Source organism: Mesoplodon bidens (genome assembly GCF_964165515.1).
Source record: "Mesoplodon bidens genome assembly, chromosome: 2".
NCBI classification, from domain to species: domain Eukaryota; kingdom Metazoa; phylum Chordata; class Mammalia; order Artiodactyla; family Ziphiidae; genus Mesoplodon; species Mesoplodon bidens.
The window spans coordinates 29,794,883-29,808,087 of NC_138177.1; the positions used below are offsets into that span (position 1 = coordinate 29,794,883).

The window sequence follows — 13,205 nt, forward strand, 5'->3', positions numbered from 1 at the left end:
CCTCCACACATCACGTGCATAATTATCATTTAAGATCTTGGCTCAAAAAATCTACAAACAATAAATGCTGGAGAGGGTGTGGAGAAAAGGGAACCCTCTTGCACTGTTGGGGGGAATGTAAATTGATACAGCCACTATGGAGAACAGTATGGAGGTTCCTTAAAAAGCTAAAAATAGAACTACCATACCACCCAGCAATCCCACTACTGGGCATATACCCTGAGAAAACCATAATTCAAAGAGTCATGTACCACAGTGTTCACTGCAGCTCTATTTACAATAGCCAGGACATGGAAGCAACCTAAGTGTCTATCGACAGATGAATGGATAAAGAAGATGTGGCACATATATACAATGGAATATTACTCGGCCATAAAAAGAAACGAAATTGAGTTATTTGTAGTGAGGTGGATGGACCTAGAGACTGTCATACAGAGGGAAGTAAGTCAGAAAGAGAAAAACAAATACCATATGCTAACATATATGGAATCTAAAAAGGTTCTGAAGAACTTAGAGGCGGGATAGGAATAAAGACGCAGGCGTAGAGAGTGGACTTGAGGACGTCGGAAGGGGGAAGGGTAAGCTGGGACTAAGTGAGAGAGTGGTGTGGACTTATATATACTTCCAAATATAAAATAGATGGCTAGTGGGAAGCAGCCGCATAGCACAGGGAGATCAGCTCAGGGCTATGTGACCACCTAGAGGGGTGGATTAGGGAGGGTGGGAGGGAGACGCAAGAGGGAGGAGATATGGGGATATATGTATATGTAGAGCTGATTCACTTTGTTATAAAGCAGAAACTAACACACCATTTTAAAGCAATTATACTCCAATAAAGATGTTTAAAAAAAAAAATCTTAGCAGCTTCGAAATACATATACAATGTTGTTGACCATAATCATAATACTGTACATTAGCTCTCCAGAACTTAACCCATCTTCTACCTGCAAGTTTGTACCCTTTGTTACGGTCCACTTTGCATTGAGTTTTGTATATTTTTGTATTCATTCATTCATTCAGCCAGCTAGCTGCACTGGGTCTTAGTTGCGGCATGTGGGATCTTCATTGTGGCATGTGGGATCTAGTTCCCTGAACAGGGATGGAACCCTGGGCCCCCTGCGTTGGGGGCACGGAATCTCATCCACTGGACCACCAGGGAAGTCCCAAGTTTTGTATATCTTTCTATGTTCTGTTGATCTGTTTTACACTGTTATTACAGTGTCTTCATTGCTGCTTTATAAGTCTTGAAATCAGGTGACATTTGCCCTCCAACATTTTCTTTTTAAAATTCTTTTGCTTATTGTAGAAAAATTCCCTCTGAGGTTTTGTTTGGGATTGCTTTGAATCTGCGGATAAACTTGGCAAGAATTGACGTCTTATTATTGGGTCTTTTGACCGACAGTCATGGCCTGTCTCCATTTATCTAGGTCTTCTTTAATGTTTTGTAGTTTTCAGTATACAAATATTGCACAATTTTTGTCAGATATATCCCTAAGTATTTCCTAGTTTTAAGTTGCTGTTATAAGTTGTACTTTAATTTCTGATTGTTCGTTGCTACTATGCACTGATATAATTGATTTTGTATATATTGATCTTGTATACAACCTTGCTTAACTCTCTTCTTAGTTCTAGTAGCTTTTTTTAGACTTAGTCAGATTTTCTACGTATATGATCATGTCAGCAAATAGACAGTTTTATTTCATCCTTCCCCATCTGACTTCCTTTCCCCCCCACCTTGTCTTACTGCACTGGCTTAGAATCTAGGACAGTGTTGAACAGAAGTGGTGAGAGTTGATAGCCTTTCTTTGTTCCTTAGAACATGGGTTAAGCATTCAGTCTTTTACCATTAAGTATGATGTTGCTATAGGTTTTTTATTAGTAGACTTTATTTTTTTTAATAGGTTGTAATAGACGCCCTTTATCAGGCTGAGTCTTAGTTTCCTGAGAAGATTTTATCAGGAATGGGTGTTGTGTTTTGTCAGATACTTTTTCTGCATATATTGAGATAATTGTGTGTTTGTTTTAGTTTACTATATGGTGAAATGCCTCTATTGAGTTTTTTTGTTTTCATTTTATTTTCCCTCGGGTTCGCGGGCCTCTCACTGCTGTGGCCTCTCCCCTTGAGGAGCACAGGCTCCAGACGCGCAGGCTCAGCGGCCATGGCTCACGGGCCCAGCCGCTCCGCGGCATGTGGGATCTTCCCGGACCGGGGCACGAACCCGTGTCCCCTGCATCGGCAGGCGGACTCTCAACCACTGCGCCACCAGGGAAGCCCTCTATTGAGTTTTGAAAGTTAAACCACCTCTGCATTCCTGGGATAAAGATATTTAAATAATAAAAAAGTGTTTTTCACACATTTCTTACTTAGTTTCATTTCTGGTGCTGTTCATTCTTTTCTGTAGATCAGCCTTCTGTCTGGTAACTTTTTTTTTTCTTTTTTTTTTCTCCTGTTTGAAGGACTTAACATTTCTTAGAGTGTAGATCTGCTAATGATGAATTATTTCATCTTTCTTAAGGCTGAGAAACTCCTGTTGGTCATTTTTGAAAGTACTTGTGCTGGATATAGAATTCTAAGTTATCAGTTTTTTCTTTCTAAGCATGTGGCTGCAACATTTTCTCACTTGCATGGCTTCCAACAAGGATTCTGCTCTAATTTTTTTTTTTTTAACCTCTTAGTTCCTCTTAGTTTAAACCAGGGATTGAACCCGCACCCTTGGCAGTGAAAACGCAGAGTCCTAACCACTGGCCCCCCTCTGCTCTAACTCTTATGTTTGTTTCTCTTATTGCTTTTCAGATGTTCTCTTTATCATTAGTTTTGAACAATTTTATTATGATGTGCTTTGGTATGGTTTAGTTCATATTTCTTATGCTTGGACTTCGTTGAGTCTTTTGCATCTGTATTTATACTTTTCATCAGATTTTGTGAGATTCTGGCCATTATTTTTTCTTTCACCCCACCTCCTTGAGCGACTCCAGTTACACATAGATTAGGCTGTCTAACTCTGTCTCAGGGCTTATCTTTCATGTCTCTATATTTAATCTTTTTACTTGTTGAACATATAGAATGCAGTTATATAAAATAATTTAACATTTTTGTCCACTAATTCTGATACCTGGGTCAGCTAGATTGGTTTCAGTTGATTGATTCTTCTCTTCAATGTGGTTCATATTTTCCTGCTTCTTTGCCTGCGTAGGTTTTTTTTTTTTTTTTTTTTTTTTTTCGGTATGCGGGCCTCTCACTGCTGTGGCCTCTCCCGTTGCGGAGCACAGGCTCCGGACGCACAGGCTCAGCGGCCACGGCTCACGGGCCCAGCTGCTCCGCGGCATGTGGGATCTTCCCGGACCGGGGCACGAACCCGTGTCCCCTGCATTGTCAGGCGGACTCTCAACCACTGCACCACCAGGGAAGCCCTACCTGCGTAGTTTTTAATTAAATTGTTCAATGTGGATTTTGCCTTCTTGGGTGCTGGATATTTTCCCATTTTTTAAAATAAACATTCTTTAGATTTGCTTGGGACTCGGTTACCAGAAACAGTGTGATTTAAAGTCTAGCATGTGAGAATTGGTGCTATTCCCAGTCCTTCCTGAGCAACAGGCACTGTTCCCTCTGATTATTTCAGATGGTTCTTTCCTGGCTTTGGGTGGTTTCCTCACACACGTACATATTGATACTCTGCTGAATACACAAGGGGGAACAGATCTTCTGCAGATCTGTAGCATTTTCTCTTTGTATACCTCTCTTCTTTCCAGTATTATATCCTAGCTACCTTGGTCATCCTGAATGCCCAGCTTCATTTCTTCAACTTAGGGAGTCTCCCAGCCTCCACTTGGATTCTCTTCTGAGTTCCCTTCTCAGTGCCATGACCTGGGAGCTCTCCAGGCAGTAAGCTCAGGAAACCATAGGGCTCACTTCATTTCTTTCCTCTCTGTTAGGGATCACATCAATTCAGTATCTTAAGTTCTAGTTTTATTTATATATAAGTAAAATTACACATACCTACCTGCATTGGACAGTATATATAAACACATTACATATGCATGTGTACAGCAAAGTGATTCAGATTATATATATATATATATATATATATATATATATATATATATATATATATATATATAAATTCTTTTTCCTACTCTTTTCCATTATGGTTTATTAGTTCCCCGTGCTATACAGTAGGACCTTGTTGTTTATCTATTTTATATTTAGTAGTTTGTATCTGCTCATTCCAAACTCCTAGTTTATCCCTCTCCACCCCTCTAACCCCTTTGGTAAAACCAGACGTTTGTTCTCTATGTTTGAGTTTGTTTCTGTTTTGTAAATAAGTTAATTTGTATCTTTTTTGGGGGTGGGTACGCGGGCCTCTCACTGTTGTGGCCTCTCCCATTGCGGAGCACAGGCTCCGGACACGCAGGCTCAGCGGCCATGGCTTATGGGCCTAGCCGCTCCGCGGCATGTGGGATCTTCCTGGACCGGGGCATGAACCCCGCGTCTCCTGCATCGGCAGGCGGACTCTCAACCACTGCGCCACCGGGGAAGCCCATTTGTATCATATTTTAGATTCTACATATAAGTGATATCATATGGTATATGTCTTTCTCTTTCTGATTTCACTTAGTATGATAATCTCCAGGTCCATCCATGTAGCTGCAAATGGCATTATTTCATTCTTTTTTATGGCTGAGTAGTATTCCATTGTGATACATACCACATCTTTATCCATTCATCTGTCGAAGGACATTTAGGTTGCTTCCATGTCTTGGCTATTGTAAATAGTGCTGCTGTGAACATAGGGGTGGGGTGCATGTATCTTTTCAAATTAGAGATTTCTCTGCATATAGGCCCAGGGGTGGGATTGCTGAAAGTGCCCACATATAACTGGCAAACCATTAGAGGGCAATTGGCTTTTCTGATTTATCCAGTCTTATTGTATATGGCTGTAAATTCTTTGTCTTAGATATGCATGATCTTTTATAGAAATAGGTACATTGTGATAGTTTGTTCTTATCTTTGATTGAATTATCTTTTGAATGCATTTGTACTAGCTTCAATCATGTGTATTTATGTTTTACTTTTGGAGGGGGGTAGTAGGTACTATAAAGCCTTCTTGAGTTTTATACTGGAGAGGCTCATAGGATATGAAAGAATAAATTTATTCTCTATTCTATTGGCCTGAGAAGCTGACTCTCTGGCAGCTTGAAACCTATGAACATCAGTTTCCTTATCTGTAAAATCAGAATACTAACTGTATCATAAAGTTACTAGACTGAAATGAGATAACAGATGTGAAAATTATTGATAAATTTTGTGGAACTCCATAAATATTGTGGCAGGTGATATGAATATAAAATCACATCTCTGCATGTGATGCTTATTCTGCAATTGACAAATGTAAAACCAGTACCTAAAATGACTTTTATGATGGTAGTAGGGTCTACACAGGCATTCCTTGACTTTGAATGCTTTTTGCATTATATACTATTCTGTGTTATCTTTAGCTCCCATGCTTTTAGCTGTTGATGGTTTATTGGTAGAATTCACCGCCTCCTGTCCTACGTCCACTGTGAAAACAAAATAAAACACAGAAAAAATCCAACTCCCAAGGTTGATAATGTACACCTCATTAAATTGAAGGGAAATAGTATGAGAGCTACTTTGTGTCTTTCGCCCTGTTTATTAATAAACTAGTTTTAAATTGGGGTACATTAGTTCCAAAGATGAACATTCTCTTTGTATATGAATGTTCATTAAAATACTGTGTACTTCTAATAACTTCTCATATACACAGATTTGTTTTGACAAGTGTACACCATTTCTTGAACACTTACTTCATAGCCATGAAATAGAATATTGTTTCTATGTACCTTGGGTTTATAAAGAAGTATTCTACCCTTTGCAGAACGCCGAGAAAATAGAATGTTCTTTCTATTCTAAACTGTTAAACTAATAGATCTTTGTTAGACACATACTGCCTGAAAACACAGGCATGCAGTTTATAGGGAAACGATGTTATCCTTCTGTCATGTTTGGATTCCATATGTGTAAGCTGATCATGCCAGTCATCTCAACCCTATTAAGTTGAATGATATTTGTTTATTAAATAGAAAGACATTATCCATAGATTCACTGTATTTGAACTGTTCATCTCGGTATGGATTAAAACCCTTATTCTCTATAGTGTAGTTAAATGGTTACAAATCATAAACAATATACTCACCAAGCATATGGAAGTTTATTTTGATTAATTTTGTCACATTTTGGTTGTTGGAATTTTACAGTATTAAACAGGCTCTTGTAATTATTGTTGATGTGAGTTATTGAAGATTGACTTAATTTCTCATGTTTTTATTTTTCAGAATTTCTGTGAACATTTGAATTTACTAACAGCTTTTAGTAAACTAATTCTAAAGTTTTCCTCGTTTTTCTTTCTTATGTGCATCTTAAAGACTGGTTTTAAGGGGTGTGGCAGGACGTTCTGGACTCGATGAGTTTCCACTGAAATGTCGGAGAAGTCAGGCCAGAACACAAAAGCAAAGGATGGGAAAAAGTATGCGACACTCAGTTTATTTAATACTTACAAGGGTAAATCATTAGAAACTCAGAAAACTACAGGTGAGTAAAATCAAGTGGCATTTATATTTTTTATAGTTTTCATGGTTTTGTTTTATTACTATAAATGACACACTAGAGCTATTGCTGTTAGGATCTAGGGCAAACATATGTTAATGCAGCCCTGTTTACATTGGGCTTTTTATATACGTACACATCTTTGAAGGGATATGAATTTTTTAAAGTTGAAAATTTATTAATGTTTTAAAATATGGTTTTTTTCCCTGTTTGTTGTCATCAGAAAATAAATAAAACTATGTGGTTCCAAAAGGGAGACTTGGTCAATGAGATTAATAGGCATAAAGCTATATATTAGTGGATTTATTCTACCACTTTTAGTTATGGACTAGAGAGAGTCCTGTGGTTCTTAGTTTTGTTTTTTAATACCTTGAACCCAGTGTTTACAGTGAAGAGTGAAAACTGGACCATGTGCACATGATAACTGTATGGTGCATTAACAGTGTTCATTATGTACATAAGGGTAGCATATTTCTTCTTTTCTAAAATTTATTTTATTCAAGTATAGTTGATTTACAGTAGTGTTAATTTCTGCTGTACAGCAAAGTGATTCAGTTACACATATACATACAATCTTTTTTCATATTATTTTCCATTCTGGTTTATCACAGGATATTGAATACAGTAGGACCTTGTTGTTTATCCATTCTGTATTTAATAGTTTGCATCTGCTAACTCCGAACTCCCAGTTCACCCCCCACCACTCCCCTCCCACTTGGCAACCACGAGTCTGTCCTCTATGTCTGTGAGTCTGTTTCATATCATGTTTATTCTTTAATGTATGAAGTTTCGAGTTTAAAATCGATTCCCTGGAAAAATTAAAAAACAACATTGTCAGTGTTTTCTTTTTCATAGTTTATAGGGTTGGTTCAGTTGTTAGAATTTTTTTTTAATGTATGTTCTATTTTATTTGTTTTCTGTATACTCTATTTATTTATTTATTTTTGGCTGCCTTGGGTCTTTGTTGCTGCGCGCAGGCTTTTTCTAGTTGTGGCGAGCGGGGGCTACTCTTCATTGTGTTGCCCGGGCTTCTCATTGCGGTGGCTTCTCTTGTTGCAGAGCATGGGCTCTAGGTGCGCGGGCTCAGTAGTTGTGGCTCACGGGCTTAGTTGCTCCACGGCATGTGGGATCTTCCTGGACCAGGGCTTGAACCCATGTCCCGTGCATCGGTAGGTGGATTCTTAACCACTGCGCCACCCAGGAAGCCCAGAAGCGTGGAGTCTTAACCATTGGACTGCCAGGGAAGTCCCAGTTGTTAGAATTTTTAAAGCACCTGTTCAGTGGCTTGATAGTTAATTTTAGTATAATATCTACATTGGGTTATGTTGTAGGTGTGTGGCTTAGTTTTAATTTTTTCATTTTAAAGTAGAGAATAATAATTCAAGATCCTGTTAATTCCTATTGTCTTTTTATTTTGTTTTAAGAATAAAGTAGTTACTAAGAAAGTTGATGTTATTGATCTTTAGTTGCAGCTCGGCATGGATTGCAGAGTCTTGGAAAAGTTGGTATTTCACGGCGTATGCCTCCACCTGCTAACCTCCCAAGTCTCAAAGCGGAAAACAAAGGCAATGATCCTAATGTGAACATCGTACCTAAAGATGGCACAGGATGGGCATCAAAACAAGAGCAACATGAAGAAGAAAAGTGAGTCAAAGTCTGTTAAAGAATGAAATCATTCCCCTTTCTTTGTGGGAACTTATGTTTGAGTTCCTTATGTGCTAGGTGTTGTGCTATGCCCTTTAAAGTGTTTTATATAGTCAACTTTTGTGTAATTTTTCCTATGCCTGGGTTTAGTGTCAGTATTTTTATGTGTCAGGGTAGAACAGTTGACAGAATTGCTAATCACAGTTTTCCTTGTATCATACACTGTCAGGCTCCCTCCTATCCCATCCTCACCAAATCAGGCATTCTCTTTCTACAATGATTTAAGAGTTGATTCTGTTAACTACTTTTCATGAAGCTAAGAGTTTCTGTCTGCCTGATTCATTGAAACTATACCTGATGCACATCGTAGGTGCTCAAGTAATATTATTTGAATGAGTAAAGAATTCACGAGAAAGCTGACATGGAATTAGTAATATCCCACTTAATTATCATTCATTCAATAAATATTTAGCATTCTGTGTCACGGAGTATTCAGGGCTCTTGGTTTATTAAATGGCCAAGCTAAGTAGTGGTAGTTTTTAAAGATAAGACAAGAACATGAGTACTTAATGCTTTTTGCCTATATCTGTTACTAAATTTCTATATTCTGGTTTGGGGAGCTTTATATAATAAATACAACTGCTTGGGCGAAGCTAACTAAAGACTTATTGTTCTCTACTTCTTAGTTGTTATAGAATTATTTTATAGTAGCAAGTCAGTTTTAGGTCTAAGTATACCAGAAATATATCGCATTTCTTAAGCCTGTTAACTGCCTTTTTCATTTTTAAGCCTTAACTCCTTACAAGAATTGAATAAAACTATAGACCCTTTTAAAACACCTTTTACTCATGGAGATGCATCAGGCAGGTTGCAGTTACCTCTTGATTAACAGTAATATGTACAGTGGTGAAACTGTTGACTGCCAAATGGAGAGCTTGCTTAGCCTTAGCCCCTGGTTAATTCCACCAATCCAGACTATATGTATGACTATAATGCTATTCCTAATTATAAATGTTCACTTCTTCAAAACAAATTTTTGGCAGCTATGTTCAATAATGAGTGCTTCTTTTTTTTCTTTCTTTCCTTCTCTTCTTTCCTTCCTCCCCTCCTCCCTCCCTCCCTCCCCTTTTCTTTCCAAAATTAAAAACAAAGCTGTCATCTCCTTGGGTTATTCATGGGTAGAAATGAAAGGGGACAAAAATAGCTGTACTTCATTTAAAGGGATGTTGCAGAGGGAAAACATGGTGGTGTGCATCTGAGTAAATATGTAGCCAAAATAATTTGTATACAGATTTAGCTTAAATGCAATATTTATTTTATTTAAACATACAATATCTGAAATAATGGATTCATATTTTTTTTAAGAGCACCAGAAGTTCCACCAGCACAACCAAAACCTGGGGTTGCAGCTCCCCCAGAAGTAGCACCTGCTCCCAAATCATGGGCCAGTAACAAGCAAGGTGGGCAAGGAGATGGTAAGTGGACATTAGCTGGGGAAACTGGTTAGGCTTGATAGTTACTGAACAGCCATGCAGGAGATAAGGGGCGAATTATGGTGTTTTGGCAGGGGTAGAGAACACTGTCAAAAGATATTATCAGGCCCTGAAAAAAAGGGTCTTGTAAAAATTCTCTTGGGCTAGTTAAGTTTCAGTGTTAAGAGCCATGTATGAGCCAATAATAGGGATTAAAGAAGGAGTCTTTAAGGTACCTTGTGCCCCACATTACTCTGTCTTTACCCTACATGACCAGACAAAATCTTGTGCCTTCAGCTCTGAGACATAAAAGTACCCAGACGTTATGTTGATTGCTAGAAACCATATTATTTTCCATCTGTGCCCCTAAACCTCTTCTGTTTCAAATACGCTGTTCACGATTTCCATGGTAGAGAAGACCTAGAGAGTAGCCATGAAGCACAGTAGCTGTAATACTTCCCTCCCTGCTAGGAATGTTTGGAATCCCCAACAAAACTTAATTTTCCCACTTGCAAAACATGTCTATAAAACATTGTATGGAAAAACCCACCTGGGCTTTAATAAAATCAGCTCTTTTAAATTTATGGAAGTATAAAAATAAATAGGCGGGCAGGTAGGTAGATAGGTGAATGAGTGAATAGTGAGGGGCAATCAGTATCTCCGCAATAAATTAAAATGAAGCATTTTAGTCTCACCATGATACTTGTAGTGTTGATTCATAAATTCTATTTTAGCAGTATTATTTGAACTGATTCTTAGAGTTATTTATTAGTAAAGGAATTTTACTTATATTGAAAATGAAAAGAGTTGTAATAAAAGAGAAACAGAAGTGAAATTCTCCTTACTTTCCTCATTATCTTTAATGAGTCCACTGGAACAATGTCTGGCAGACTCCTTTCTTAGATTTTTATTTCCTCATGGCTGTTCATTAACTTTCCAAGGGATTCTAATTCTAGATAAATTTAAAAGTTTTATGGATACGAACAGTCAACACTGAAATGTGGAATAAATTATCAAAAAAAGACAGAGAGCTCTATCCTGGGAGGGTTTTTGAATTGTCTTCAGAATAAAAGTTACATGTAATGTTTTTTAAAAAATATCCATAGGAATCCAGGTGAATAGTCATTTTCAGCAAGAATTTCCCAGCCTGCAGGCAGCTGGGGATCAAGAAAAAAAAGAAAAAGAATCAATTGATGACAGCTATGGACCTGGACCCAGTTTACGCCCACCAAGTAAGAATACTTTCTATTTAATAAAAATACAGAATGAGATTATATTTGTGTTTTATCTTGTGATATAACCTCCTGTCTGCTATTGTTGTATGTATGATGACTCACCTAGTTTGAAAAGGCAGATAGTAACTGTAGTTGCTTGCCACTCAAGTATGGTTTTTATGTGAACAGCATCAGTTTAACTTGAGAACTTGTTGGAAGTATATGTCTTGGGCCTCACACCCAACCTACTAAATCAAAAGTCAGCATTTTAACAAGATGCCTAGGTGACTTGTTTGCACATCAATATTTGGTCATTTTTACAATAGTAAAATTTTTTAGCACACCTCCCCAATATGCAAATATTTGTTTATAATTTATATCCATTCATTTGCTTTCTATTAATATTCTGAACTCAAACCGAGGTACCAATCAATTTGGATAGTAAGAGATACTCGTATTATGTACATTATAAAGCAGAAACTAAAAATAGAAGTATAAAATCTTTGAGAGATTTTAAAACATCTTAAATTATATTGGATTCATAGTGTTGTTACCAAATATCTCAAAGAACCCTGTACCATGTACAGGGAAGTTCCTATTTACAGTAATGGTTACAAATCCATGTTTTTGATAACCTAATACATTTTATATCTCTTTGGCTCATTTCTTGCCAGGTCTGGGAAAATCACCTTTTTTAATTTTTATTTTTAATTACTGTAATGCGGTTGATGAGTTTGTATTAGGAATAGATGTGTCAGCTCCACTGTTCTCTTGTTTAGTTTCTTTTCACCAGTTACCTGTTGCTGTGTAACAACTTTGGCAGCTTAAAAAGACAAACTGAACTGGGCTTACCATTTCACACAGTATCTGAGGGTCAGGAATCTGGGAGCCACTTAGCTGGGGGTTCTAGCTCAGGGTTTGTTGGTTCTCTGTCAACAGAATTGCAGTGAAACTGTCATCTGATGCTGACTTGACTAGGGCTGCTGTTTTAAGCTCTCTTATGGTGGCTCATTTGTATGTGGGCGGCTCACAACAGATTTCCTCAGAAAAAATAAGGAGGGACAGACAGACATCTCTCACCCAAGATGGAACCCCTAGGCTTTCATAGCCTGTTCTCAGAGAAGACAGCCAACACTTCTGCCTTATTCTACAGGTTACACAGACCAATCCTGGTACACTGCTGAGAGGGGACTACACAGGGTGTGAATAGCAGGAGGTAGAGACCATTCGAACCAAACAGGGTTTCCTTGTAAAACCATTTATCTCTTTTATTTGGTTAAGTGTAGTTGAATCAGGTAATGCAGTCACTAAATCTGCTCACTTGGGCACATGTAACTAGCAATAGTAGACTGAAAACGAATGAGAGCATGTATCACTGTCAATCCTTCTGGGTTGTGGAACTCCCCCCGCCCTTCTTCAGGACACCTCAGGTATAACAGTGATTTTAATCTCTGTATCAAAAATTGGTGAAGCTTAATAGGGAAGTTCTAATATTTACTTCCCTGACCCCAGTATTTGCTTTTGGTGGTACCCTCTGAGGCAGGGGTCCCCAACCCTTGGGCCGCAGACCAGTACCAGTCCACAGCCTGTTAGGAACCAGGCCGCACAGCAGGAGGTGAGCGGCCAGCGAGTGAGGAAGCTTCATCTGCCGCTCCCCATCACTCGCATTACCACCTGAACCATTACCCGCCCTCCCCCCGTACGTGGAAAAATTGTCTTCCGTGAAACTGGTCCCTGGTGGCAAAAAGGTTGGGGACCGCTGCTCTGAGGTACATGCTCTCTGCTTTGGAAGCCACTGCTCTTGACTACCTAAACACCTTCAAAGTCTAAATTTCTACTACAGCCTAGATTAGACTTTCACTATTCCTTCACTATGCTTACTTGCTTAGCTTCTCTTGAAGTGTGCCTAGTTTGGTTTCACTCTGTTCCATTTTCAGATTTTTTTCTTATTTTTTCTCTTTCTTCATACCAGATGTTGCTTGTTGGAGAGATGGTGGTAAATCTGCTAGTTCGCCTTTAACATCTGATCAAGATGAAAAGTCTGGCCAGGATGAAAGCACAGCTGGAACATCAGACCAAAATGATATCCTCAAAGTGGTGGAAAAGAGGATAGCTTGTGGTCCTCCACAGGCTAAACTGAATGGACAACAGCCTGCCCTTGCTTCCCAATACAGAGCTATGATGCCTTCTTACGTGAGTATTGTTGAATCAGCAAGTGGTTAAATAAGAGGTTTTTGATCTGGATTCCAA

At 38.3% G+C, this 13,205-nt stretch overlaps 1 protein-coding gene across 12 annotated transcripts in view; it reads left to right on the top strand.

The window, feature by feature from the left end:
* The window catches only part of PRRC2C (proline rich coiled-coil 2C), a 95,780-nt gene that overhangs the window by 19,154 nt on the left and 63,421 nt on the right, over nt 1–13,205 (top strand). For 8 of the 12 annotated variants that reach the window (XM_081224022.1, XM_081224018.1, XM_081224029.1 and 5 more), the window contains exons 2-6: nt 6,445–6,610; nt 8,092–8,269; nt 9,635–9,744; nt 10,848–10,973; nt 12,928–13,148. In XM_081224022.1, the coding sequence (XP_081080148.1) occupies nt 6,499–6,610; nt 8,092–8,269; nt 9,635–9,744; nt 10,848–10,973; nt 12,928–13,148 (747 nt within the window). In that variant the 5' untranslated portion in view covers nt 6,445–6,498. The remainder of the gene's footprint in view (nt 1–6,444; nt 6,611–8,091; nt 8,270–9,634; nt 9,745–10,847; nt 10,974–12,927; nt 13,149–13,205) is intronic. The other 4 variants (XM_081224023.1, XM_081224026.1, XM_081224019.1 and 1 more) reach the window with 2 other exon arrangements.